This window comes from Penicillium atrosanguineum (genome assembly GCF_028827265.1).
Source record: "Penicillium atrosanguineum strain IBT 20685 chromosome Unknown utg000002l_segment0_segment0, whole genome shotgun sequence".
NCBI classification, from domain to species: Eukaryota; Fungi; Ascomycota; class Eurotiomycetes; order Eurotiales; family Aspergillaceae; genus Penicillium; species Penicillium atrosanguineum.
The window spans coordinates 3,197,101-3,222,999 of NW_026623134.1; the positions used below are offsets into that span (position 1 = coordinate 3,197,101).

Sequence of the window (25,899 nt, forward strand, 5' to 3'; positions counted from 1 at the left end):
AGACATTATTAGCAATGGCAACCAGATTTCGAGTTGTAGCGGATCGGTCATCGGTACCATTTTCTCGACACAATCGCATCCCAATTGTTCGAGGCCAAGCTTTAATTGTGCATTGCCGTACTCTTTTGGCATTGTATTGAGTGGGCACCTAACAAGTTCACTCTCGCTTTCTCAAGAAAAGTCTTGCATTGTTCTCATAGTAACAGACATTTGAATCTAGAGTAGAAACCATATATACCCATTCTCTCATTATGAAAGCTTAGGCTCCAAACTTTTGCAAAATCCTTCTTGTTCAGATCTGGCACGGGATGAAGTGGGACTGACACAAAGTCCAGATCTACATATCGGCAAGATGCAAAAGTCAAAAACATGTTTTTATTCATAATCTATATGCAAAGTTGGTATCGTAACTCTACAGGCGCGGCTTGAAAGCCAACCCGGTACCGGCGATATGCGGGCTGCCCTGGTTAAACGGACAGAGCTGGAAGAAGCGCTCGCGAGTACACTTCACCAGACTGGCGCGCTTGTGGGGCAAGTCGATCACCTGGGCCTGGTGCAGACCGAAAGTGTAGTCGTAGGTGAGAACCTTGTCGTTGGTGGACATTGGCTCGCCGATGATATTCTCAGTGCGGTGGTCGTCGAGGAAGCAATAGTGGATCATGCTGGGCCACCATGCCATGACGCGGTGGGGGCCACGGAAGGCGTCGTTGCCGACTAGAGTATGGCGGCCTCGGTCAAAGTCTTTTGATGCGTAGTGCGCGCCCACGTTGTCTTCTTTGGCCCAGAAGATTTCGTAGTATGAGAATGGGATATCATTGAAGTGACCGAGGACGGTCAGAGTGTGGGGGTCTTCGTCTTGGCGGCGGAGATATTCGCGGTGGTCTTCCAGGGTACCAGTTTCTTTCCAGCCGGCTGCGACACGAGGGTCGTTTTGCCAAGTGTGAAAGAGGTTGAGGTGTTCAGGGTTGCGGTAGTCCAGTGCAACGAGCGAGAAATGCTCATCCAAGAAAGGAATGTAACGGCTGTATACAATTTTGCCAGGAGTGGGCTTGGGGTTGCGGCGGGGATGACGACGGTGCACATTTTTCGTCGAGGTCATGGTATAGTCGAGGATAGGAACGGAGGAAGCAGGGTTCCAGTTAGGAAGCCAGATAGGCTGAGAGCCCAATGGTGAGGCAGCACCCTGCCAGAAGGCGCTGCGCATGATGAGCAGCTCGTTCAGAACTGGCGTATACTGGGTAACGCTGCTGACAGGTGTCGGGTGATCGATAGCCACCATTGATACTCGGAGAGCATGTGCCAGAGACTCGGCATCGTGACCGTTTAGCTGGAGACGGAATGTCTCAATCTCTTCCTGCACAGTAAAAATGGCATATAGATATAGCCAGACCTGGCCGACAGTTGGTACAGAACCCTCCCAGGTACAGATGGAGAACGGGCTGCGTTGCGCGCGGGCCCAAGCTGTGTTGTTTGATGTAGGCTCTGCAGTTTCCTGGTTCACTGATTGCAGCGCAGTGAAATAGAGCTCGTCATTGTGCAAGGCTCGAGGAAGCGGCCGAGCCGCTCCTTCGCCCTTGCGCAGCTGCAACAATTGACTGCCATCCTGAAACTTGCCGGAGGGCTCCAGGTGATAGGTAGTGAGATAAGGATGGGGCAAGCGAAGCTTCACGGGCGCCAATTGCTGAGAGTTTACCATGGCTGTTCGATACGAAGAGTCAAATTCTGGAGAGTTCTGCAGGGACTTGTAAAGGGAAAGTCTGCAGCTTGGCTCGGTTTCAATGCAAGTCAATTAGCCGGGAGCCCCGTGGGCTCCGAACTCGCATTCATGGTTTCATTGCTCTCCAGAGCATCCAGAAGTAGCCATGCGCCTGTGGGTCCGGGCATTCGCATTAACGTAGCAGGCAGTCCCAAGGGACGATCGTTACGCAGCTGGAATACGCGGACTTGGACGGTAATTGTACAATTGTACAGATAAAATAATAATCAGATTGAAAGAGATCGGGGCCGTGTCTCCCAAGTGGAGGGCGTAATAATGCGCCAAGCCCATGTTACAAACTTAGACTTGCCGATCATCCAAAAGATTTTGCAGCGGCGAAAGTTGTTGGTCCCAAGGTTGCGATTAACTTGGAATCGTATTGATTGTAAGTATTCGAGTAGTCCAAATGTTTCAAAAATTTCGACGCCATCTCCCCGAAAGGTTCATCTATTCATCTACGAGTGTAGCTCCTAAAGCTAGACTAAGAATAAGCATAAGCGGGAGAGATTGTGGAGTCTTACGCCATCCCGTGTGAGTTGTCGGCATATAAATACCTAACTACCGTGCAGTATCATATCTAAGTAATATTAATGTTACTTACATACGTACGGTACTTTTTTACTGTACATTTCATACGTATGTCCCAATTCACAATTCCCAGTTAAAACCTGATCTCAATCAAGTAAGCCGGGGCTATGCCCCTTCCCAAAAATTCTGGTGTTTTTTTCTTCTGTAGACCGGTGACACATCTAAGCCCGTGGGTCTCGCGAAGCACCGATGTCGTCGGCCAAAGCAACCCGACAGAGGGGTTAATTCCCGGGCTCTGGTGGATGTGTCTGATCTTTGCGAGTTATCTGATCGACAGGTCCCAGCGATTTTTCAAACCCTTGGACTCCAGGGTTTTTATGATGGCTTCAGGCGCCGTTCTTTCCTCTGAGCGCAAGGCTCCAAAGAAGTACCTAGCCACTTTTGTGCGTTTTGATGTACCTATCGTGCGGGCTAGCGAATACAGTGGTCATGAAGTTGAACTCCTGCTGCTAGCTTGGGCCTTGCTGCTGTATCGCTATAGCAATGGCAATCACGTCCAGTTCACCTGGGGCCGGAATGGCACGACGGCGGGTTTCACTTCCAATTTCGACACTTCTGTTTCTTGGGACGCGTCCGATCCGGTCGCGAGGGCCCTGGAGAGTGTTCAGTCTTATCGCCAGGAAACACAAGCAGGGAACCTAGTCGCATTGGACAATGCGGTTTTATTCCTCAACGATGAATGCGCGCCTAGCGATTTGCCTAGTAATGCTAGAGTTAGCGATAGCGACGAGCTCGAAAGTGGAATGGAATGGGTAAGAGAACTCCTAGCCGCAAACTATATGATCAATTACCAATGCGCGGAATTTAGGGAAACATCCAACTTCAAGCGACTATGTCTGATGGTAACCTGTGGCTGCGCCCGTGCTGGCGCAAGCCCCGCGGTGCCGAATACATCGCGACACACTTTACGAATGCGTTGGTGGAGATCCTCAATACACTACTTACAGATATGTCCAGGCCGGTTTCGTCCGTACTTGAATTGGGCGAACTCGACCGGTCTGAAATTTGGCGCTGGAACAAAGACTTACCTCCCGCCGAAGACACATGTATTCAGGAATTAATATCGGAGCAAGCGCGACAACAACCTGAGGCGCAGGCAGTTTGCTCGTGGGATGGTAACCTCACATATGGAGAGGCGGAGAGACACTCGACCATTCTTGCGCATCATCTCGTTGGACTCGGTATAAAAATCGGGCAGATCGTGCCAATTTGTTTCGAAAAGTCGCGCTGGACGGTGGTTGGTGTCCTTGGTGTAATAAAGGCTGGTGGTGCATTTGTCCTTATGGACCCCAGTCAACCCTTGGAGCGACGACAGACCATTGCGGAGCAAGTCAGCGCCACTTTGATTGTCACATCAAAGAAACATGGTCCTTATGGTTCCCAGATTGCCCCCGGTGCCACTACGGTTGCCATTGCTGAAGATTCACTCCATGAGCTGGCCGAGAAAGCGTCCAACAATACCCAGCCTGGGCTTCCAAAGGTCCCGACAAACTCCATTCTCTATCTGATCTTCACCTCTGGAAGCACCGGCAAGCCGAAAGGGGTGATCATCAATCATGTCGCCTATACCACGAGTGCCATTGCCCGTAGTGCAGCTGTGGGCTACAAATCAGATACTCGAGTGCTTGACTTTGCCTCATATGCATTTGATGTCAGTGTGGACAGTATGCTCTGCACGATGCTCCGAGGTGGGTGTCTTTGCATTCCTTCCGATGAAGACCGTCTGAATGATCTGAGCGGCGTGCTTCGTCGAATGAAAATCACCATGTCCAACATGACACCTTCAGTTGCCCGAATTTTGGATGACGACATTATTCCTTCGTTGCACAGTCTTGGTCTTGGAGGTGAATCATGCTCTGTTGGTGACGTCTCTGAATGGGGCAAGCACACTCGAATCGTGATCGGGTACGGCCCATCTGAGTGCACTGTTGGATGCACGATCAACCCAAGTGCCGCAGGAAAGTCCTACGTTAGTATCGGACCCGGCAACGGAGGCGTGATTTGGCTCGTGGACCCCGATGATCACAACAAATTGATGCCAATCGGCGCAGTCGGCGAGCTTCTAGTCGAAGGCCCGATTGTAGGCCAAGGGTATCTTGGCGATCCTGAAAAGACAGCGGCTTCCTTCATTGAGGATCCTACATGGCTCCTGGCTGGTGCCGATGGTGTACCCGGACGTAGTGGCCGACTTTACAAGACTGGTGACCTTGTTCGCTACGATCCAGATGGAGAGAAAGGGTTCATCTTTGTCGGTCGTAAGGACACGCAGGTCAAACTTCGTGGGCAACGAGTCGAGCTCGGGGAGATTGAGCATCACCTGCGGAGACTCCTCCCCTCTGGAACCGACATCGCAGCCGAAGTCATTGCGCCTCAGGGCCGGAGCAAAGAGTCGATGCTGCAGGCCTTTGTTGCTGATCCTAATGGTAAAAAGGTGGAAGGCGCTGAGGATAGCGGGCTTCAACAGGTCGAATTTTCGGTTCTTGTTCAGGAGGCAATGAAGGACCTTAATGAAAAGTTGGGCAAAACCCTTCCGGTGTACATGATCCCATCAGCATACGTCGGTATCGACCGTATGCCAATGCTCGTCTCTGGAAAGACCGATCGGAAGCTGCTGCGCTCTTTTGGATCCCAACTGAACCTGCAATCAAACTCAGCCGATTCGTCAAATAGCGAAAGACAGAATCCTAGCTCCGAGGCAGAGACCTGCCTGCATGGGATTTGGTGTCGTCTTCTTGGGCTGACTGTAGATGAAGTGAGCACCACTCACAACTTCTTCATTCTCGGCGGAGATTCTGTCCTGGCAATGAAGTTGGTGCCCGCAGTGCGCGACCAAGGATTCCTTTTGACTGTTGCGGATATCTTCAGCTTCCCTGTCCTGTCGGATATGGCAAATTCTATGCAAAGGGAAGAGGCTGACTCGCAGGTCGAGGTGGCCCCCTTCTCTTTGATTGACCCTGCTTGGGACCGTGATGCCGCTCTTGAAGAGGCAGCTAGCCAATGTGGTGTTGGAAAAGCCTCTGTCGAGGATATCTACCCATGCGCACCTTTGCAAGAGATCCTGATGGCGTTCTCTGCTCGCTCGGCTGAGAGTCATGTGGCACAGCGAGTTGCAGAGATCCCAAGCAGAGAAAGTACAGAGAGGTTGAAAGAGGCCTGGAGTACCGTCATTCAAGAGAGTCCAGTTCTACGTACTCGCGTGGCTGAGTTCAAGGAACACGGATTCATGCAGGTTGTCATCAACGAAACCCCAGAATGGCAACACATTAGTCTCAACTTGGACGAATTCTTGAAACAAGATCAGAATACTCCCATGTCGGTCAATATGCCACTGAGTCGATATTCTATCGTCCACAGCGAGTCGACCAACAAGATTCATTTTGTCTGGACGGTTCACCACGCAGTCTACGACGGCTGGTCGACAGACCTACTCTTCGAGCATGCGCAGAACGCATACAAGGCTCTTCCAACCACACGCCCGGCGCAATTCAAGCACTTTATTCAGTATCTGACTGATCCAGTCAGAGAAAGCTCCAAGGACTACTGGCGGGTCCAACTGCAAGGTGCTACTGGTCCCCAGTATCCTGCGTTGCCGTCTCGGATGTACATCCCCGAGCCCAACGCGGTTGCTCATAGGTTTGTTCCTGTCCGGCAAACCAACCGATCGAGCACCACTACAGCGACACTCATCCGAGCTGCATGGGCTCTAGTGGCTTCGCAATATACTATGAGCGACGACGTGGTATTTGGAGAAACATTTGCTGGACGCACCCTCCGCATTCCTGGCGTTGAGCAGATTGAAGGTCCAATGATCACCACAGTCCCTGTAAGAGTGCGTATTGATCGATCTGCGCCCATGCGAGAATTCTTGCAGTCTATCCAGGAGCAAGGCCTTGTACGAGCTGCGCACGAGCATCTCGGCATGCAGAATATTCGTCGTGTGAGCGCTGATGCCCAGCTGGCCTGCGAGGTTAAGATGGGTCTGGTCATTCAGCCACGACCAGCAGAGAAGGCATATCAGGCCGAAGACGACCTTCCTATGTTCCGGGCCGAGGATGCAGCGTATGAGGCCCTTCGATTTAATTCCTACCCATTGATGCTCGCGTGCTCTTTGCGCTCCGATGGATTTGAGGTGACTGCTGGTTTCGATTCTGGTCTCATCACCGAGCCGCAAATGAACCGGGTACTTGCACAGCTTGAATATGTGGCCTTCCAGCTCCTTGATAACGAGAACTCTCAGTTGAGCAGTATCATCTACTTGGGCGAGCAAGAGCTCGCCGAGATCTGGGAGGCAAACAAAGAGGTGCCTATTGTTTCAGAAGATAAAGCTCACGAGGAAACGAAGGCGCTTGCAGAAAAATACTCCACAAGCTTTGTCCCGTGGATTGTGCACCCTTTCAATCACGAATTGTTGATGCCATTTGGAACAGTGGGTGAGCTGCTATTAGAAGGCGTTGGAGATGTTGCAAACGTCGACGCCCCCGAGTGGCTGAAGCAGGGCACAGAGAGTTTTTCGGGCCGGAACAGCAAGCTCTACCAGACTGGTGACCTGGTCAAATACGCTGATGACAAGTCCTTGGTCTTTATGGGCCGCAAAGAAAGTCTCCGAAGAGTAGATGGCCATGTCATGGATCTTGCTGCCATCGATCTTCAGCTGCGGAATTTCCTCCCAAATACCGAAGTCGCAAGTCAGCTTATTGTGCCAAAAGGCCACGATACTCAATTCCCGGTGCTTGTTGCTTTTGTTAGCCAGGCTCGCTCCAAGGAAGGTGCCACCGTGGTTGAGCTTGGCATCAATACCAAGGATTCGGAGCTTCCGCTGTCCACAGTCATCTCTCCACAGCTTGCCGAGTCCATCGTGAGTCTTAAGAAGCAACTGGCTGATGTTTTACCACCCTATATGGTCCCCTCCGTCTACATTCCTCTTGAGAATATTCCTTACATTGGCGAGCAAGTTGATGTGGTGTCACTTCAAGTTACAGCGGAGCACGTTACCCAAGAGCTCTTATTGCAGCTGCGAACAGCATTCATGAACTTGCGTTCTAGCCAAAGAATGAAGCAATTGACGGCAAAGGAGCGGGTACTTCGTGGTCTTTGGGCCAAATCACTTCGCATGGAAGAAGAAACGCTAGCTCTAGATGACAACTTCTTCCGGCTGGGAGGTGATTCTATCATGGCTATGAAGCTAGTCTCAGCACTCCGTCTGGTCGGCTACCATTTGTCGGTAACGAAGATTTTCCGCAATATGCAGCTGCGTGCCATGGCTGGTGCCCTCGAGGAGCTGCCTGAAGAGGGCCAGCGCGTGGCCAAGGAATACAAGCCATTCTCACTTCTGAACGTCGAGCATGTCGAGCCTTATCTCTTAGCCAATATTCAGCCTGCTCTGGGAGATTCTTCCTGGGTCATTCAGGATGTACTTCCGGCTACAGAGACACAACAGTGTGATGTGGAGGCGACTGTTTTTGCACCGCGGAGCGCTGTTCAGTACAATATGTTGTACTTCAACAAGACTGTTGATATAACGCACATTGTCAGCTCATTTGAGCAACTCATCTCTGCTTACCAAATTCTGCGTACCGTGTTCATCAAGGATAGCCGCCGCGTTATGCAGGTAGTCTTAAAGAGCCTCAAGGTCCCCGTCTCCGAGCATAAAATAGACGGGCCTGTGGATGACTTCTGCAAGAAGCTAGCCAGTGAAGACATCGAAGTCAATACTTCGTTTGTCTTTGGCTCGTCTTTCCTGCACCTTTTCATCATCCATGGTGCTGAAGAGACAGGCTTCATGATAAGGATCTCACACGCTCAATACGACGGAATTTCGTTTCCTGAAATTCTCCGACAGCTTGAAATGCAATATGATCACAAGGAAATTCCTCCATTGGCGCCATTCTCCAACTACATACAATACCAGTCTGACTCCAAAATTGAGAATATTCAATACTGGCGCAACGTCCTGCAGGGATCCTGGTTGACTACTCTCCCAGCACCTGCAGTGGGCAGCAAAGCTAAGTTTATCAAGAGGGCCGCCAACCTTTCTGCCCGATCTCCGGACACAACCATGGCCACCCTGCTCACAGCAAGCTGGGCTCGCGTGCTGGCTCAATATCTCGGCAAAGACGACATCACCTTCGGAAGCGTCGTATCAGGTCGCACTGTCGACCTCCCAGGTGTCGAGCGCATCATGGGACCAACTTACCAATATATGCCACTCCGAGTCAAGTTTCAGCCTGGCTGGACAGTTAAAGACCTCCTCGAAGGCGTGCGGAACCAATTCCTCGAAGGAAGCCGCCACGCCACGCTTGGCTTCCAAGAGATCTCGGATAATTGCACAAGCTGGTCCCCTACTATTCCATTCTTCTCGTCTATAGTGCACCACCACGACATCGAGTACTTTGACAAGATTCCGTTTGCGGGTACCGAGTGTGGTGTTGACTATACGAACCCGCACCCCGAGCCGCCCAGTCCAACTCGTATTGTCTCGTATACGGAGGCTGGAGAGACATTTGTCGGAATTGAAGCAGATGAGGAAAGAATGGATTTCTGGAAGGCGAGGCTGGAAGAGTTAGCTGTTGCCATTGAAGGTTTTGTACGTGATCCTACCGCTGTGGTCTGATTCAAATCCGCTGTTCTTTTAACTTGTGTATATCTGTATAGCAGTTGCCATTCTGTGTTACTAGATCATTGTATTGCACAGTTCTCTCCTACCTAGTATTCATCTAATTTTCTCCTCAATTAAATTTGCTACGATCCATGTTTGACCTCCTGGAAGCCTAAGCTCTCCGGTCACTTGGGTAAACTCCCGACAGTTCGCTGAGCATTCTAACTAATACCAATCCTCTTTCCACAGACATAGACCTTCTGGATCTACCTTGCATGTAGCCTTGGACACCTGGCAAATCTTACATGAAAATTATCAATCAGATCATTCTGGAAAGAGATTAGAGAAAACCTAGTATCCAAACTTTAGAACCCACCTTGTGCCGTGTCAGTTGGCTCGGCCCACCTGCAGTGTAATGTTACGCGTAATAAACGTAATTATACCGCGTACTCGTCAAGTAACAGCACAAGCCCTAATTCCACACTTGGAAAAGCCCCGTTATCGGCGTTTCTTATCTGATGGCCCCTTATCTGATCTGACGACAGCTTCCTCCGGATACTCGAAGTCCAGTCTCCAGTCTCCGTCTCCAAGCTTCCTACCACGGCTCACATTATGCAAATCAAAGCGTTGACCTCCCTGGCCCGCGGCCAGCCAGGCATCCTCCACCACATCGTAAAGCCGCCCCATCCCTCATAACCCGCCACCCGACTAATCCGACCACCAGACTCCGAGCCTGATCTCTTTCGAATATACGCGCGGTGCAATCCGCAAACCACACACCCTCATCTTTGTAGGAGGATTAGGCGATGGTCTCGGCACAGTCGAATATCTAAGCGACATCGTTCGAGCCCTAGACCCAACGCAATGGACAGTCTTTGGGCTGGTTCTATCCTGCTCGTACGGAGGCTGGGGCATGGGCCGACTAGGGAACGACATTGACGAGATCGCACACACAGTCAACTACGTTCGAGAATATAAGACACCGCAGTTCGGACCGGGAAAGGTGGTTATCATGGGTCACTCGACTGGTAGCCAGGATGTAATGCATTACATCAACTGCCCGAACCCGCGTCCGGCACATCCTGTCTTCGACAAGGACTGGACGCCTGTTACCCGGCCGGAGGTTGATGGCGCTATTATGCAAGCTCCTGTATCGGATCGGGAAGGCATTCTATGGGTGATCAAGTGTGGCACGGAGCGGGATAGTCCCGAGACGATGCGCGAGATCTACAATAAAGCGGTTGACGATGCAAAACGACACACATACGAGTATCACAACTCTGTTGACACGGTTGTGCCGCTTTCTGTGACGGGCCGTATTGGATACCCGACCTCGGCGCCTGTGAGTAGCCGGCGATTCTTAAGTCTGGTCAGCCCGGACAGTCCCGAGAAGCCGGAGGAAGACGATCTCTTTAGTTCAGATCTAAGCGACCAGCGGTTGAAGGAAACTTTTGGACAAGTTGGGGTGCGGGGTTTGTTGAAGCAGCAGTTGTTGGTGCTGTATTCTGGTCGGGACCAGTCTGTGCCTCCGTGGGTGAACAAGGAGGCGCTGATTAAGCGGTGGGAGAAGGCCATGGATGCAGACGGTACACATTTCTGGAGTCCATGGAGTATGGTTATTCCTGGTGCTTCGCATGCTTTGAGTGATTCAGATCAGAAGGAGCCAAGACGGATACTGGTGGAGAGGGTGACTGGGTATTTAAATGATATTCTGAAGGGTTAGCTTAGCGAGTTTCATACTATTTATATACCAAATAGCCAAACCTAATCGATGGATTGATAACTTGACAGGGTCTCTGGGCGTGAGAACGCCCTAGTATGATTGATCCGGGCGGCCTGTTGTCAGTCTTGAATTCGATGGCCTCTATGGGCACTACCAGGCGCTGTTTCACATTATACAACAAGGCTCCACCATTACGTGCGGAGTGAACAGCATGAAAATCCCATAGATGACTTTGCACCATTCAAATCTATCCTTCCAAATAGACCGAGTTGCCAGGTTAGGTTATTTTGATATCATATCAGAGAAATGTCCAGCTGAAAGCGACCCATCGCCTAGGCCCTTTGATACTCACCATCTAGCTCAGTTAGACTATATTTTTAGCGGGAAGTTCCTCTACCAACTTTTTTTTTTTTTTTTTCAAAAACGGCCGAAAATTGAAAGCGAATAAAAATCTGATCGACTTTCGAATAAGCCATAGTTGAAGATGCTTATTCAGACCAGGAGTAACCGATCCTCCTCTTCATTACGGGCGAAGACAAGACAACTGTTGTGGTGGCTTGGGTGCCACGAACGAAGTGCCGGCTTGTACTGCTTGTTGCTTTTGTTTTTATGAGTTCTATTCCCACACAAAAGCAAACAGTTGTCATATATCCCGAACTTGGAATGTACTGCCTTGAGGAAATAAAAAAAAATCACGAAAGTGGAAACAACTCTTGTGTGATGAGTTCCAAGAAAAGAAGGGGTCTTACATGATTCACCCGGCTAGCTCAATTGGCTAGAGCGTCCGACTTTTAATCGGAAGGTTCGGGGGTTCGACCCCCCGGTCGGGTGATCTTTTTTTTCGCTTTTCTTTTCTTCTTCTTTTTTTTTTTCTTTTTTGGCTTTTTCACTGATATGGATAACACAAACACCGACTGCAGACCAAATTAGATGTCTCAAGTGGGTGCTCAGGTGTGCAATTGAACACCTTAGCATGACATGTGCTTCACGCATTCGACATGCCTACTCTTGTAGCTCTGGTCTCCATTTGAACCCGACAATTGTATCATGCTGGTCTCAGTTCCTGGAGTGAATAAATAAAATATATTAGATGGGAAGAGACCCTCCAGCTCTAGACTACTGCATTGAGCAAGTATGACGTTCCATGTTTCTCTGGGACACAATTCTGGACAGCCTTCATTCAATTTGCACAGGCATGTTTCGTGGCTCGGGTCCGACGTCTTTCCCAGTATTAAAAATTCCAAGGACTTTCCTAGGAAAGCGTCGTCGTAGCAGATCAATCAAATCCTTCAGAGCTCAACGGTTAAATGGAGGCAATTCTGTGACTAGTCCAAGAACTATTGACACCCCTGGAAATGAGCTCCAAAAGCCAAGCCCGCAAAGGGAAGAATGCCACTGATTTCATGTCCACTCTAATCCCCCGTGATCCGGTTGATTGTCCAATTCTGATATAGTCTACCCAGGAGCCAGTCCACCGGAACCTGCCATGTCGATCTTCCATGTCACCCGGGCAATGTCAGGGGCCATTAAACAGACACGTACAAGGCCATTAGATGGGGATACGTCCGTCCAGCGGATTCGTCGAGCAAGGACCAGCTCGAGCGGATATCCATCTGACCAGAACGAGACCATAGCGGGCCGTTGAACGTCATATGGCGTCTCCATCTAACGGCCGGGGACCCCGGTCGATTTCCGAAGTGCAACGGCGACTATTGGCTTGGAAGACATTAATTGTCTCTAACCCCTAGTCACCTTTCGCGGGCATTACCGCGGCCGGAGGGCCAGGTACGAGCTCCTGCACGAGGTGAGATCATGCCACAATCACAATCCTAGGATGTGTACAAAATTAAGGCTGAAATTTGAAAAAGAGGGAAGAGCACATCACTACGATATGGGGAATATAGGAGTTCAAAGTGGCCGGGTCATGCGAAGGGCGAAGCAGGCAGGAGAGGGATCTCGTGGACCCAGAGTCTGGACCTTTGAGTCTCATACCTGGCCTAGCTTAGGACCCGCGGCCAGACGACTGTGGGAGCAGCCCGCCGGAGAGTAGCCGGAAAGCTGCCTGGGCTCCAATTGGCAGCAGAGTGGGAAATTAAGTGTCGTCTCTCAAGACAGAAAATTCGGCAGCTCCACTGTACTCATCCAGGCAGCTTTCGGGGACGATCTATCAGCGGGAACTCACGCGCCGTTCCGCCGGGTGGATGCCTCCTGACCACTCGAGTCGTCGAGGAGGCATCCAGTCCAACGTGTCGGGACATACTCTCCATATATCCGGTTCCGTCGGTGACCAGGCGAAGATAGAAGGGGGAAAAAAAAGGAGACGGCTCTAGTCCGGTTCCAGCATGGCTTAGAGCCATTCCAGAAGGAGATTGACTGTCTAGTCAATGTCTAGTGAGTGTCTAGTGAAGGTCTACGGTCGATCATGATAGGGTGACGGAGTCCAGGACTAGAGATGAAACGACCGGGTTCATCCGCGTTCAGTTCAGTTCACCAGTTCACGATCTTGATGGAACGCGCTCTGTGGAGTATGAAGAAACCGAAACCGAAACAGAACGGCACTTGAGATTTCCCACGTGCGAGATCCGAACATACACATAGAGATTTGTGAAAAAACCTTTTCGCTTGGACCGGGATCCACCAAGGCCATAGCAGCTTCCTGTCGTGGTATAGAGGCAAGACCAATTTCGTCTCGACCCCCTGAGTGGCTCTGGGTCCGGAATCTTCTTATCCACTGTGCCCTGTGCGAGTTCCCCATCCCCTTTTCTTCCCGGGGACCCGACTTTTCTGCGATCGAACGTAGACCATAGAGCATCGAGCATAGGTACGGAATATAGGGACCTATAGGTCTAGTCAAAAAGACTAGAAATCGTGGACGACGAGGGAGATACAGACAGAGCTTAGTATAGGGTCTGGTATAGGGCCTTGGGCATTGGGCAAACACGCCCTCCCCCCCTTTGGGAGAATGTATGATCTCATGGACAGGGCGCACCTCTTCTTTTCCTTTTCACCATTTTACTCTCTATCGCTCGACATATCTAGTTAGTCCCCGATCTGTAGTTATCTCTCCTCCGTAGAGGGGCTTAGCATTTTTTTCTTTTCTTTTCTTTTCTTTTTTTTTTTTTTTGCTCTCCCCCTCCCGTCCCACGTACCCGAGACGGTCTCGGAATAGCAATTGACCAGGGTAGAGCAGAATGATGGAAGGAATGGAGTTTCGATGGCCTTAAGAGTTTCCCATATCCCACAAAGTCCACCAACCCCTCCCTCTCCACTTAGTTCCAGCCACTGCCCGGACCAGACTTCGCACACTGGAGCCCCCCTCTTTTCCTCCCCCTTCACACAACCTGCGTCATCTGTTGTGAGCTCCCTTTTTCCCACACACATCTCCCCTCTTTCGTGCCCGCCATGTCGGGGAAAATGACATTGTACAAGTTGGTGGTCTTGGGCGACGGAGGTGTTGGCAAAACGGCCCTTACCATTCAGGTTGGTTCAATCCTCAACGGATCCGAACGGGAAACTGACCCTGGAGCTTGCAGCTCTGCCTCAACCACTTCGTCGAAACCTACGATCCAACTATCGAGGACTCCTACCGCAAACAAGTCGTCATCGACGGTCAGTCATGCATGCTCGAAGTGCTGGACACCGCGGGCCAAGAAGAATACACCGCGCTGCGAGACCAGTGGATCCGTGATGGTGAAGGTTTCGTTCTCGTCTACAGCATCACATCGCGCGCTTCCTTTTCGCGCATTACCAAGTTTTACAACCAGATCAAGATGGTCAAGGAATCATCCAGCTCCGGATCCCCCTCCGGTCCCAGCTACCTGGCCTCCCCGATGAACACCTCGGGCGCCCCCCCTTACCCGTGCCTGTGATGCTCGTCGGCAACAAGAGCGACAAGGCGGTCGAGCGCGCCGTTTCCGCCCAGGAAGGTCAGGCCCTCGCCAAGGAGCTCGGCTGCGAATTCGTCGAAGCGTCAGCGAAAAACTGTATCAATGTCGAAAAGGCCTTTTATGACGTCGTCCGCATGCTGCGGCAGCAGCGACAGCAGGCACAGGGCGGTCGGGGTCAGGACCGTCGTCCGACTGGCTTCGGATCGGGACGCGACCGTAACGCAGAGGCCGAGTACCCCAAGCCTTTTCGGACAGACCGAACACGGCATCGCAGTCGGCTGCAGTGTGTTCTCCTGTGAGGCCGGTCCGTCCGGGAGGGTATTCCGTGCCTCCATGGCCTAATTTTCCTTGTTCCTTTCTTTTATAATTCTGTTGGTCTCGGGTGCATTTGGAGGGTAGTTCTGTCTTTTGGTTACGACCTCGTTTGGCGTCGGCGGCCTCTTTCTCCCCTCGATCGTGCTTCATTTCTGCTGCGCTCGGCCATCGCAGACTGGAGATGAGAAGCTACCCTCTACGCTTTCTTTCTCGACTTTTCTTTGGATTGCACCTTTGCACCTCTGTCCATCGGCACCGGACTCGCGGCACTCGGCCCCCGCTGAATCGCAAATCCTGTATCTAAGGCAACCCCCACTCGCACCGATATATCTCCCCCGCTTGATGCCTGGGACGTTGGTGGCATACGGGCCCACGGACGATTGAGGCATTGCATTTCCTCAGAGCACCCGACGCCACAAACAAAACAAAAACAAAACCCTCCCAGGCGACGAAGCCAGAAGATCGCAGTCGCGCATTAGCAGGCATTTCGATATGATACCCTACGACTGAGCTTGTCATTTTATATTTTTGAATTTGTGCCAGCCATTTCCGCGAGTATATAGACAATACAGATTTTGAACTCAATGCTTCACAGGGAGACGTGCGAGGTGTCGACTGATACCCAGACGTATTCGGAGATCTCGGTCAACCACGGGACGTAGAAAGTAGCTAACGAAACTCAAGCCGGGTTTAGCCTCGCACTACGCAATAAATACATCACAGTCTACGGTGGCCTTCAGCTTTCACATGTACCTGCCAAGTACCACCTAATTGCGGGGAAAGCACGGACATCCTCGGGCAGTTCCTCCCCGCATTTACATCCTCGCCCCCAAGCTCTCAGAGGGGGATTATCCCTGCATACAACCCCTCCAATCGAATCTCCTCCGCCCAACCGAGACCACGGGTGCCGACAGGGATTAATAACCGGCAAGAATCCGCGCTTCTGAACCTCCATCAACGCACAATGGCACACCCGCAACGAGCCGCGCTAAAACAGTCCCTCACCGACCCAGAGAGCTTCTGGTCAGGTCACGCGGAGAGGCTCCACTGGCACCGCAAGCCGAGTCGAGCTCTGACGCGTCAGACTAAGACCCTCCCCAGTGGAACCCAGCATGAACATTGGTCGTGGTTCCCGGATGGAGAGATCTCCACGACGTACAACTGTGTGGATCGACATGTTGCTAGTGGGCGGGGCGATCAGGTTGCCATCATCTGGGAGTCGCCGGTGACACACACGACGGAGAAATATACCTATGCGCAGCTATTGGATGAGGTGGAGGTTCTTGCTGGCGTCTTACGAGAGGAAGGTGTACGAAAAGGGGATGTGGTTATCATCTACAGTATGCTATGAATACCTGCAGAGTGGAAATGAACTGTCTGACAATGGGCAGTGCCGATGATTCCAGCCGCGCTCATTGCAGCGCTGGCTATCACCAGACTTGGAGCTATCCATGCTGCGGTCTTTGGCGGGTTCGCTGCCAAGTCCCTGGCACAGCGGATCGAAGCAGCTCGACCCCGAGCAATCATGACGGCGTCGTGCGGGGTTGAAGGTTCCAAGGGGCCGATTTCGTATCGGCCTTTGGTGGAGGGAGCCGTGGAGGCGAGCCGGTTCAAGCCATTGAAGGTTATCGTGTGGCAGCGGGACCAGATGCGTTGGAATAACCCAGATAAATTGAGTGGTCAGCGAAACTGGCAGCGGCTGGTTAAAAGTGCGCGTGGGCGTGGTATTCGGGCTGGACCCGTGCCTGTGAAGAGTACCGATGGGTTGTATATCATTTATACGAGCGGTAGGTTGAATCATGATTGTCTCGGTCACGTTGCTGATAGAAACAGGTACAACGGGTCTGCCAAAGGGTGTCCTCAGAGAAGCTGGAGGCCACGCTGTTGGTCTCGAGCTGTCTATCCAGTCCTTGTTCGGTATCAAGCCCGGAGATGTGATGTTCTGCGCCTCAGATATCGGCTGGGTCGTTGGTCACTCGTACATCCTCTATGCGCCGCTGCTGGTCGGCGCGACCACCGTACTTTTCGAAGGCAAGCCCATCGGCACACCAGATGCAGGAACATTCTGGCGAACAATTGAGAAACACGGAGTGAATACTCTTTTCACCGCACCAACAGCAATGCGAGCCATCCGCAAAGACGACCCAAATGACAAGTTCTTGAAAGAAGTAGGTCAACGAGGCGGCCTCAAATCCCTTCGAGCCCTGTTCCTAGCTGGCGAACGCAGCGAACCAAGTATTATCCGCACGTACCAAGACCTCCTATCCCAATACGCTGCCCCAGGCACCCTTGTAATCGACAACTGGTGGTCTTCCGAGTCTGGTTCCCCCATCTCAGGTCTAGCCCTAGATGCACATGCCGCCTTACCCTCAAATGCAGGATCGAGCAGTCCACTCGCCATCCGGCCTGGCTCAGCAGGTCTCCCCATGCCCGGATTCGACGTTCGAATCGTCAACGACGAAGGCCACGAAGTTCCACCCGAAACCATGGGTAACATCGTAATGGCACTCCCGCTCGCCCCAACCGCATTCACAAGTCTCTTCCAAGACGAAGAACGCTTCTACAAGGGATACTTGAAACGATTCAACGGCCGGTGGCTGGATACCGGCGATGCAGGTCTGATTGATGAAGATGGATACGTGCACATCATGTCTCGATCCGATGATATCATTAACGTTGCGGCGCACCGCTTCAGTACCGGTATATTCCCCCCTCACATCCAACCCATTAAAGAAAAGAAGAAAAGAACGCTAATGAAAACAAGGCCAAATCGAACAAGTAATTCTCTCCCACCCTTCCATCGGCGAAGCCAGCGTAGTCGGGATCCCGGACTCCCTAAAAGGCCACCTCCCATTCGCATTTATCCAGCCTCGCCATGGAGACTCGATACAAATACCTGCGACACCATCAACAGAGCTATTCAGCGAAGTCAACGCCCTCGTGCGCGAGCAGATAGGCGCCATCGCTTCATTGGGCGGGATGATTCAGGGACGGGGGATGATCCCTAAGACGCGGAGTGGGAAGACGCTTAGACGGGTTTTGAGACAGCTTGTTGAGAATGCGGTGCAGGGGAGATATGATGAGGTGGTCAGTGTGCCGCCTACTGTCGAGGATGCGGATGTTGTTGAGGTTGCGAGGGGGAGGATTAGGGAGTATTTCGAGAGAGGGGGTTGGGAAGGCGAAGCTTTAGGTTCTTTTTTGAATATCTTGTGCTTGAGAGATGGTAGGGTCTTAGAATCCTTAAGGCTTAGATTGGGAGAGGGTAGTTAATAGGCGGTGCTTAGATTGCTTGGATATTACGATGATGATAGGTAAGTAACGAGTAAGATAAATTTTCCTGGATGCAAAGCCAGACACTTTTTACCGTCTTTGAATGGGCTCACTCCGCTCCCTGCATCAGGTTACAAACTCTGCAGCCGAGAAAGTTCTTTGATATGTTGCGGCTGGGCCGAAGATATCTGTCTGGGCGTCTTTCTTATAGTCTCTTTTCCGCAAGTATGTTGCCTGCCTAGATATAGCCCTTTTTAATCCTCGTAAACAGTACTGGGATCGTGAGATGGTGAAAAATGATAAGTACCATGGTGACATTGAATGCCGTTGGGCCCTAGATGTCTTTTTTGGATGCCTTTCTTCAATTAACTCTGGTTCTTTTCTCTTTCTTCTTCACCATCTTCTTCGATACAGATCTTTCGTTTCCTAATGCTTCGCTTGCCCAAACATTCTCGTCGCCATTGCCCATTATTGTTGCTTCTATGTCACTTAACCTCTAACGGACGGGATCGATAGTCATAGCTTTCTGGAGTTCCATACTAACACCTAGAGAGTGAATCGATAGGCCTAAGTAGCTTCAGATTCACTCTAGCTACCTTCCTTTTTTTAAACAGACGTCTATTGAGTCTGCGATGACAATTGAATGACTTTCGGACCGACGCTTCTCCCACAGGAAGAGAATGTTAAGAATAATCGACTTATCGTGTTGCCTTCGGGGAGGCTAACGATCATATAAAGCAGGCGAAAGAAATTGCAAAGCTTCTTGATTCAATAATCGACATTACCAATATATTAAGTCTACGCCCGTTAAGACACTCAGGCTATTTGGAAGTCGATAGGGTGGATAGTGTACTCTACTTGCCGTGGAGGTCGAAGTTGGAGTACACTTGAGTGCCAAGACAAGAAAGAACAAAGGGAAGGAACTTGTAATTATTTGAAGGACTCTTTTTTTACTCTCTCTTCATATTAACTACGCAAGTCCAAACACAGATCAGATCGAATAAAAGTCGTTTAATGAAGCAAAGAAACGTTATGTCCAGGAAGATATCGCAGAATTGAACAGACAAGAAGCAGAACATAAGAAGACCCAACCCCAAGGAGACCAGGGAAGGGTACATTATGTATTATCTAATAAAGACATAGACAAGACATGTAAGACATGTACACCCAGAAATTAAACCCAGAGCTCCAAGGCCATCCAACGCCTGGCCAACGTAAGTCACGCATCATATCACCGAGCGAGGTCGGGACCATACAGCAGATGGGAACCGACTCCGCGCAGCGACTTGACAGCGCTCACGCCGAGAACCGAACGATCCCAATCGCAAACTAGCTGAAAGCTGGCGCTTACAGGAGGAGAGCGACGGCACCGAAGACGGCAGCCAGACCGGCACCAGCGCCAGTAGCGGCGTTCACGGCACCGGCGTTGAAGGCGGGCTGGGAGGAGGCAGCGGGGGAGCCGGAGGCGGTAACAGCAGCAGCACCGGAGGGAACGGAGGAGCCGGTGGCACCAGCACCGCTGGGGATCAGAGGAGTGGAAGCGGGGGCGCTGGGGACAATGGGGGTGGAGGAGGGCACCATGGTGGAAGAGCTGAGGAGGTCAGTACTGGTTACATATAGATTGATTGCCTATCCCGAATTGACATTGACATACCAGGAGTTGCACTGAGTCACGGTCTGGGTGATCAGAGGACGGGTCACAGTGTAGGGACCGTTGGTCATGGTGATGTGACCGGGGGTCGAGATGCTGTAGGTGTGGCCGCCGTGGGCGATGGTGGTGGCCTCGGGGCAGAAGGTGGTGTACTGGGTGACAGTCTCAGTGACGTCGGCGGCCAAGGCACCGGCAGCCAGGGCGAGAACAGCGATGGAGAAACGCATATTGAAGGTGTTAAAAGGTTCGAGGAATGTTCCTTGGATAAGACAGGTCGAAAGAGTGGCTTTTGACGTTAAAGAATGTAATCGGACACGAGGTACCGGGATGATCAAAAGAATGTGGATGGGGAAGAGAAATGGGAACGGGGGCGAGACGAGTGTTTATAGGGGGGAAGACCATGGTCAGACTCAGGTACCCGTACGCTAGGGCGAAAAAGGGGCGGCCGTGGCACTTGCCCGGAAATTGGTTCACCTGGCAATTATACCGGGCTGGTCTCTGCCGATGCACGGCACACTCCCCTATGTCCGTGTCCATAGAGAAGCCAAGGTCGTGGCTGGAACGCTGCACACCCGTTTGCCTGCATGGCCCGCTCCTGAGGATCTATTTCCTGTTCGGGGCGTAGATGCTAGGGTTGTCTGGTTCTGGGCATTTTCGGTCGACTTTAGTCTAGGCCATGTTTGTCCTCGTCAATTGAGATAGGCATCAGACATGCCCACCGAGTCAAATTCGTCAGACAAAACAATTAACTCGTCTATGGGATGATCGGGCTCGAAAGGTTGAAAATCTTTGCCTGAAGATATGGTTTTCGCGAGGCCCAACTCGGAAACCAACCCGGTGCCTGAGGGTTTGTATTACGCCAGCTCATTTCCCGTCAGTGGGGCCTCCATGATGTTTTTCGCACTAGCCACAAGTATCCTGATTGGATCTAGATCCATAATTTTTAAGGATAGGAAAGATCTGAAAGACTTGGAACATCAAAACAAAGCGCTGCAGATGTAATGCAGTGTGGAGTTCATTAAACACTAGGCAAGGAGCTTCCAGGATCTACCAGTGAGGGGAGAATAACGTCACATTGAGTCTATTCTTTGTTGTTGTCTCAACGGGTAGTTCTCAGTTAGGAACTAGAGAAAAACAAATAATGAGGCTGCACGTGCAGTCGACTCTAAGTTCGCGGAGTCACTCTGCATGTGGTAGATCAGCTTTAGATTGGAGAAGGTATTCTCTCACTTGGCGCTTCGGAGGCTTGATTCAGATGTTCTGCCTAGGCCAGATCGATATCCCACTACTTAGCCGAATAATGACCGAGTATTCCTTAAGTCTGTTTGTTATATATAATTTAACCGGGACAGGCCGAAAATCATGGTCGGAACATATTTTGCATGTACCGGTCATAATACTCGCTCCATGTACCATCTCTAATTTCACGGAGTGTTCATTCCCCAAATTGTCTAAATCTTGCGAAGATTGTGTTCAATTGGAGAGAAGAAAGTAATGTAGGAAAAAATTGTAGAGCTTACATAGGAGCAAAAGAAAAAAACAAACAAGATCGATCATGCAGGGGATCGAACCCTGGATCTTCGCTTTATTCCAGCGGAAATCCACAGAAATAGGAGAGCGACGCCTTTCCACTGGGCCACACGACCTGTTTCAACGGAAAAAAGAAATATTACCTCCTGAGTCCTTAAAACAAAAATGTAACTTAAGTTATAGCTACATTTGCTTCGGCCATTTCGCATTGCTTCTTCGTTCGCACCGTAGGCTCTAAGTGACTAGGGAATTTTCAACTTAATCTGCCGCGAAATCGCAATTAATTGCTTTACTACTGTGATAGACGATGGAAGAGCACATTTGATGTAGTTCATCATAACAAGAGATAAGAGAGAGCAACAACCCTACGAAGTCTATCCTTGTCCAACCCTCCGCCTTAAAACACTCAACTCCACTCCTCACTCCGGCTCTAGATCTGAAATCCAATGAATCTGGCTTTTACAACCCGTCCGGAGCGGGTCTTCCCTTGGTATCCATGGTCCCCCGACCGCGGGACCCGTTTGAGCCCCCGGGAGGAGAGCGACACGCGACCCAACATTAAGAGTCGAACACAACTTGTCCAATCCGATTGTAACAAGATCCCCAATGGATGGTGAGTAGGCGCGGGGCCTTTCAGCAGCGCCCGTCCAGTGCCAGCCCGGAGGCTGTCACCGACGAGTGCTGACACAGATAGAACGCCTTATCTTCATCTTGGATTTAGTTGTGTGAAGAAGAAAGGGGAAGCTAGCATTTGCCGAAGAAAAAGGGCCGGCCGGAGGCGGTCAGCCCGATCAGGAATAGTGTGGTTTTCCGCTTTCCGCGGGCAACGGGGAACCTGAGGAACTGTTGGCAAGCTGTGTTCAGATATAAAGCGTCGGCGCTTTCCTATCTCGTGAGTACGTCGTGAATTCCTGTACGCCATGTCTCTCGCTCGCTGTGGGCGTCTTGCCCGATTCTCCCTCGGGAGCGTTCGTCCTGCTGCTGCTCTTTCCGCTCGCCCCATTATCCCCAGAGCCATTCTCGCGCGGGGAACAGCGTCATCCAGCCGGGATGCTCAGCAAAAGGTATTGTGGCATGCAATGGATTTCCAGATGGTCGGAATTGCAATGTTAACATTCGATGCAGCTTCTCTCTTCCTCCCTTGAGGACTCCGACCCTGCTGTGTTCAGCATCCTCGAGAAGGTACGTCATGTCGGAACTATGCGCGGAGCAATTGCTGACCCCAATTCCAGGAGAAAAACCGCCAGAAGCACTTCATCAACCTGATCCCTTCCGAGAACTTCACCTCCCAGGCCGTCCTCGATGCCCTCGGCAGTGTGATGCAAAGTACGTACCTCGCCGGCCGAGTCCTTGATAGCCACGTGCTAATCACAATACAGACAAGTACTCCGAGGGATACCCCGGTGCTCGTTACTATGGAGGAAATGAACACATTGATGCTTCGGAGCGTCTCTGCCAGCAGCGCGCTCTGGAGACCTTCCGTCTCAACCCCGAGGAGTGGGGTGTGAACGTGCAGCGTAAGTTGTCGATCTGCTTATAATCGCACGCGATAGAGCATTAACCATCATTGCAGCGCTTTCCGGCTCGCCCGCCAACCTCATGGCCTACTCCGCTGTTCTCAACACCCACGACCGCCTGATGGGTTTGGATCTGCCCCATGGTGGTCATCTGTCCCACGGTTACCAGACCCCTACCAAGAAGATCTCCGCCATTTCCAAGTACTTCGAGACCCTGCCTTACCGCTTGGATGAGTCGACTGGTCTGATCGACTATGATGCTCTGGAGAAGCAGGCTCAGCTGTACCGCCCCAAGCTGATTGTGGCCGGTACCTCTGCCTACAGCCGTCTGATTGACTACCCTCGTATGCGCGCCATTGCCGACTCCGTCGGCGCCTATCTCTTGGCCGATATGGCCCACATCTCAGGTCTCGTGGCTGCTGACGTCCTTCCTTCTCCCTTCCCTTACTCCGACATTGTAACCACCACCACTCACAAGTCCCTGCGCGGTCCCCGTGGTGCCATGATCTTCTACCGCAAAGGCATCCGCCGTACAGATAAGAAGGGTAACAAGGAGATGTACGATCTCGAGAACCCCATCAACGCCTCTGTCTTCCCCGGCCACCAGGGTGGCCCCCACAACCACACCATCACCGCGCTGGCCGTGGCATTGAAGCAGGCTCAGTCCCCCTCCTTCCTGGAGTACCAGAAGACCGTTCTGCAGAACGCCACGGCTCTGGCTGAGCGATTGGGTGAGTCCACTAGCAACGGTGGTCTCGGCTACAACGTCGTCTCTGGCGGTACCGACAACCACCTGGTGCTGGTTGACCTGAAGAACCGCGGCGTTGACGGAGCCCGCGTTGAGCGCGTGCTGGAGCTGTGCGGTGTCGCCAGCAACAAGAACACTGTTCCCGGTGACAAGTCTGCCCTCAAGCCCGGTGGTCTTCGTCTCGGTACCCCGGCCATGACGTCTCGCGGCTTCCAGCCCGAGGACTTCCGCCGTGTGGCTGACATCGTCGACCGCGCCGTCACCCTGACCCAGAAGCTGGACAAGGCTGCGCGGGAGCAAGCGCAGGCCAAGGGCGCCAAGAACCCAGGCACCGTGAAGGCGTTCAATGAATACCTGGGTGAGGGCGAGGAGATCTCAGAAATCGTGATGCTCCGACAGGAGGTGGAGGACTGGGTGGGCACCTTTAGCCTGCCTTGGGCTAAGGACCAGTAGACATTTCCTTTTTTTCTTCTTCTTTTGTTTTCCTTTTTCAACCATTTCCTTATATTTGGGGCTCTTTCAACGTCATGTACATTTCCCAGCATGGTTCAACACGAAATATGATAAGACTATACACATTTAATTTCTTTCTCAAATCATTGCCCTATTTGGGTAAAACCATGCACAAGCCAAACCCCAATCACTGACGTAGAATTGATAACCGATAACCGACTCCTCGATAAGCGCATCGCCCCAACAAAGAGTTGATCCTTCTATAACCCCGCAAGCCTGCTCTTCTCACTCATTATCCAATGTCTCTTACCTAAACTACCCAGTTATTGTAGGACCGCGACAATGAAAGTCAGCCAGGTAAAACCCGCTCGATCGCGACGCTGGTGCTACATGTACTAAGTTAACCAGCTCTACGTGTACCCCATCAAGTCCCTCCGAGGCACCACCGTCCCAGAGGGCACACTCACCTCCCTAGGCCTAGAATGGGACCGACGCTTCATGTTACTCAAAGTCGAACCGACCGAAGACGGAACCACATTGAAGAACATGCACGTCCCCCACTACCCGGAGATGTCCCTTTTTCAAACCGCCATCAAACTCCCGCAAAACGACGCAGATACCGGGAAAATCACAGTGACCTACAACCCCGCAGATGATCCGAAACACGAAATGCGAAAACTCGAAATTCCGCTCCACATGAATAGCCAGCAAGTGAAGACCATGCAGAAGTTCACCGTCACGATGCACCAAAGCCCGACAACGGGGTACGACATGGGATCCGAGTATAACGAGTGGTTCAGTGCATGTTTCGGATATCCCGTTATCCTAGCCTACCTGGGGGCCAACACTCGAGGAATCCTAGGAACGCTAGCGCCACGGAAGCGGAATAAAGAACCCATCTGGGAGACATGGTGGCGTGAAATCAGCGATCCGCGCGGAAAAGAGGATTTTTTAATTGGTCTTTTGGCTGTTTGTGTTATCGGGAGTATGCTCTGGAAGGGGTATGACATTTTCCAGGGCGTGACACCCGCACTGAATATGAAAACATACCTCAATACTTTCGTCGCGGTGGTTACCTTATCCGGTTTACACTGGATGACACTTCGTCGGCGGGAAGATAGAATCGGCTTCGCCGATTGTGCACCGTTCCTAATTATCTCCGAGACATCAGTGAACAATGTCTCAGGGCGGCTACCCGAAAGCGAGGAAATGGATCGAACAAAGTTCCGGCCGAATATTGTGGTTTCGGGGGCTGAGAGTGCCTTTGAGGAGGATTATTGGACGGAGTTGGCTGTTGGGGGGAAGGCGAGGTTATTGTTGACGGGGAATTGTGTTCGGTGTCAGAGTTTGAACGTGGATTATGGGACTGGGAAGATAGGAACTGGGGAATCGGGGAGTGTGTTGAAGAAGTTGATGAAGGATAGGAGGGTGGATCGGGGGGCTAGGTTTAGTCCCGTTTTTGGACGGTATTCGTTTCTTGATCGGGGAAGTGGAGAGAGGATTCGAGTTGGGGATGAGGTGGTGGTTGTTAAGCGTGCGAAGGAGCATACAGTTACTGGTGAGTTTACCGGTCTTTCTTTCTTTCTTTTCTTTTTCACTTTCTTCTACTTGGAAGGGCCCAAGGTAGTTGATGACCTTGGGATGCTAACGGGTTGCTAGATTGGCCTGGTCTTACCAATTAAGATCCAAGTATATACTCCCACTACAGTCCGAGAGAATGTAGACGCGCCTGAATAGGCGGCCTTAAGTGGTCGGGGAAATCACACTAGAACCTTGGATGAGAAATCATGCTCCACTGGAACACAGATTTATACTTTGCCAATAATAGCTAGCTAGCTGACACTGTACTGTACTGTAAGCTCGTTT

At 51.4% G+C, this 25,899-nt stretch overlaps 8 protein-coding genes across 8 annotated transcripts; 6 read left to right on the forward strand and 2 right to left on the reverse strand.

Annotated features, from left to right (window-relative positions):
- Positions 1-412: 412 nt before the first annotated feature.
- N7443_002991 (GNAT family N-acetyltransferase) lies at positions 413-1,696 on the reverse strand (the record flags this gene model as incomplete). Its single annotated transcript, XM_056883047.1, has 1 exon — positions 413-1,696. One exon carries the CDS (start codon positions 1,694-1,696, stop codon positions 413-415), a length of 1,284 nt encoding a protein of 427 aa, XP_056744888.1.
- A 968-nt stretch (positions 1,697-2,664) lies between these two features.
- On the forward strand, positions 2,665-8,954 carry N7443_002992 (uncharacterized protein; the record flags this gene model as incomplete). Its single annotated transcript, XM_056883048.1, has 2 exons — positions 2,665-3,096; positions 3,153-8,954. The coding sequence occupies 2 exons, from the start codon at positions 2,665-2,667 to the stop codon at positions 8,952-8,954; spliced, it is 6,234 nt and encodes a 2,077-aa protein (XP_056744889.1).
- A 597-nt stretch (positions 8,955-9,551) lies between these two features.
- N7443_002993 (uncharacterized protein) lies at positions 9,552-10,662 on the forward strand (the record flags this gene model as incomplete). Its single annotated transcript, XM_056883049.1, has 2 exons — positions 9,552-9,611; positions 9,664-10,662. The coding sequence occupies 2 exons, from the start codon at positions 9,552-9,554 to the stop codon at positions 10,660-10,662; spliced, it is 1,059 nt and encodes a 352-aa protein (XP_056744890.1).
- A 3,402-nt stretch (positions 10,663-14,064) lies between these two features.
- rasB (Ras small monomeric GTPase RasB) lies at positions 14,065-14,848 on the forward strand (the record flags this gene model as incomplete). Its single annotated transcript, XM_056883050.1, has 3 exons — positions 14,065-14,142; positions 14,196-14,435; positions 14,477-14,848. 3 exons carry the CDS (start codon positions 14,065-14,067, stop codon positions 14,846-14,848), a joined length of 690 nt encoding a protein of 229 aa, XP_056744891.1.
- Positions 14,849-15,828: 980 nt separating this feature from the next.
- Positions 15,829-18,134, forward strand: N7443_002995 (putative acyl-CoA synthetase; the record flags this gene model as incomplete). The annotated part of the gene is made up of 4 exons (XM_056883051.1): positions 15,829-16,204; positions 16,256-16,651; positions 16,698-17,564; positions 17,629-18,134. 4 exons carry the CDS (start codon positions 15,829-15,831, stop codon positions 18,132-18,134), a joined length of 2,145 nt encoding a protein of 714 aa, XP_056744892.1.
- A 1,347-nt stretch (positions 18,135-19,481) lies between these two features.
- N7443_002996 (putative GPI anchored protein) lies at positions 19,482-20,012 on the reverse strand (the record flags this gene model as incomplete). Its single annotated transcript, XM_056883052.1, has 2 exons — positions 19,482-19,725; positions 19,789-20,012. 2 exons carry the CDS (start codon positions 20,010-20,012, stop codon positions 19,482-19,484), a joined length of 468 nt encoding a protein of 155 aa, XP_056744893.1.
- A 2,223-nt stretch (positions 20,013-22,235) lies between these two features.
- Positions 22,236-24,033, forward strand: N7443_002997 (serine hydroxymethyltransferase; the record flags this gene model as incomplete). Its single annotated transcript, XM_056883053.1, has 5 exons — positions 22,236-22,379; positions 22,441-22,497; positions 22,548-22,641; positions 22,695-22,832; positions 22,889-24,033. 5 exons carry the CDS (start codon positions 22,236-22,238, stop codon positions 24,031-24,033), a joined length of 1,578 nt encoding a protein of 525 aa, XP_056744894.1.
- A 342-nt stretch (positions 24,034-24,375) lies between these two features.
- On the forward strand, positions 24,376-25,715 carry N7443_002998 (MOSC domain protein; the record flags this gene model as incomplete). Its single annotated transcript, XM_056883054.1, has 3 exons — positions 24,376-24,390; positions 24,442-25,591; positions 25,693-25,715. 3 exons carry the CDS (start codon positions 24,376-24,378, stop codon positions 25,713-25,715), a joined length of 1,188 nt encoding a protein of 395 aa, XP_056744895.1.
- Between the last annotated feature and the right edge of the window lie 184 nt (positions 25,716-25,899).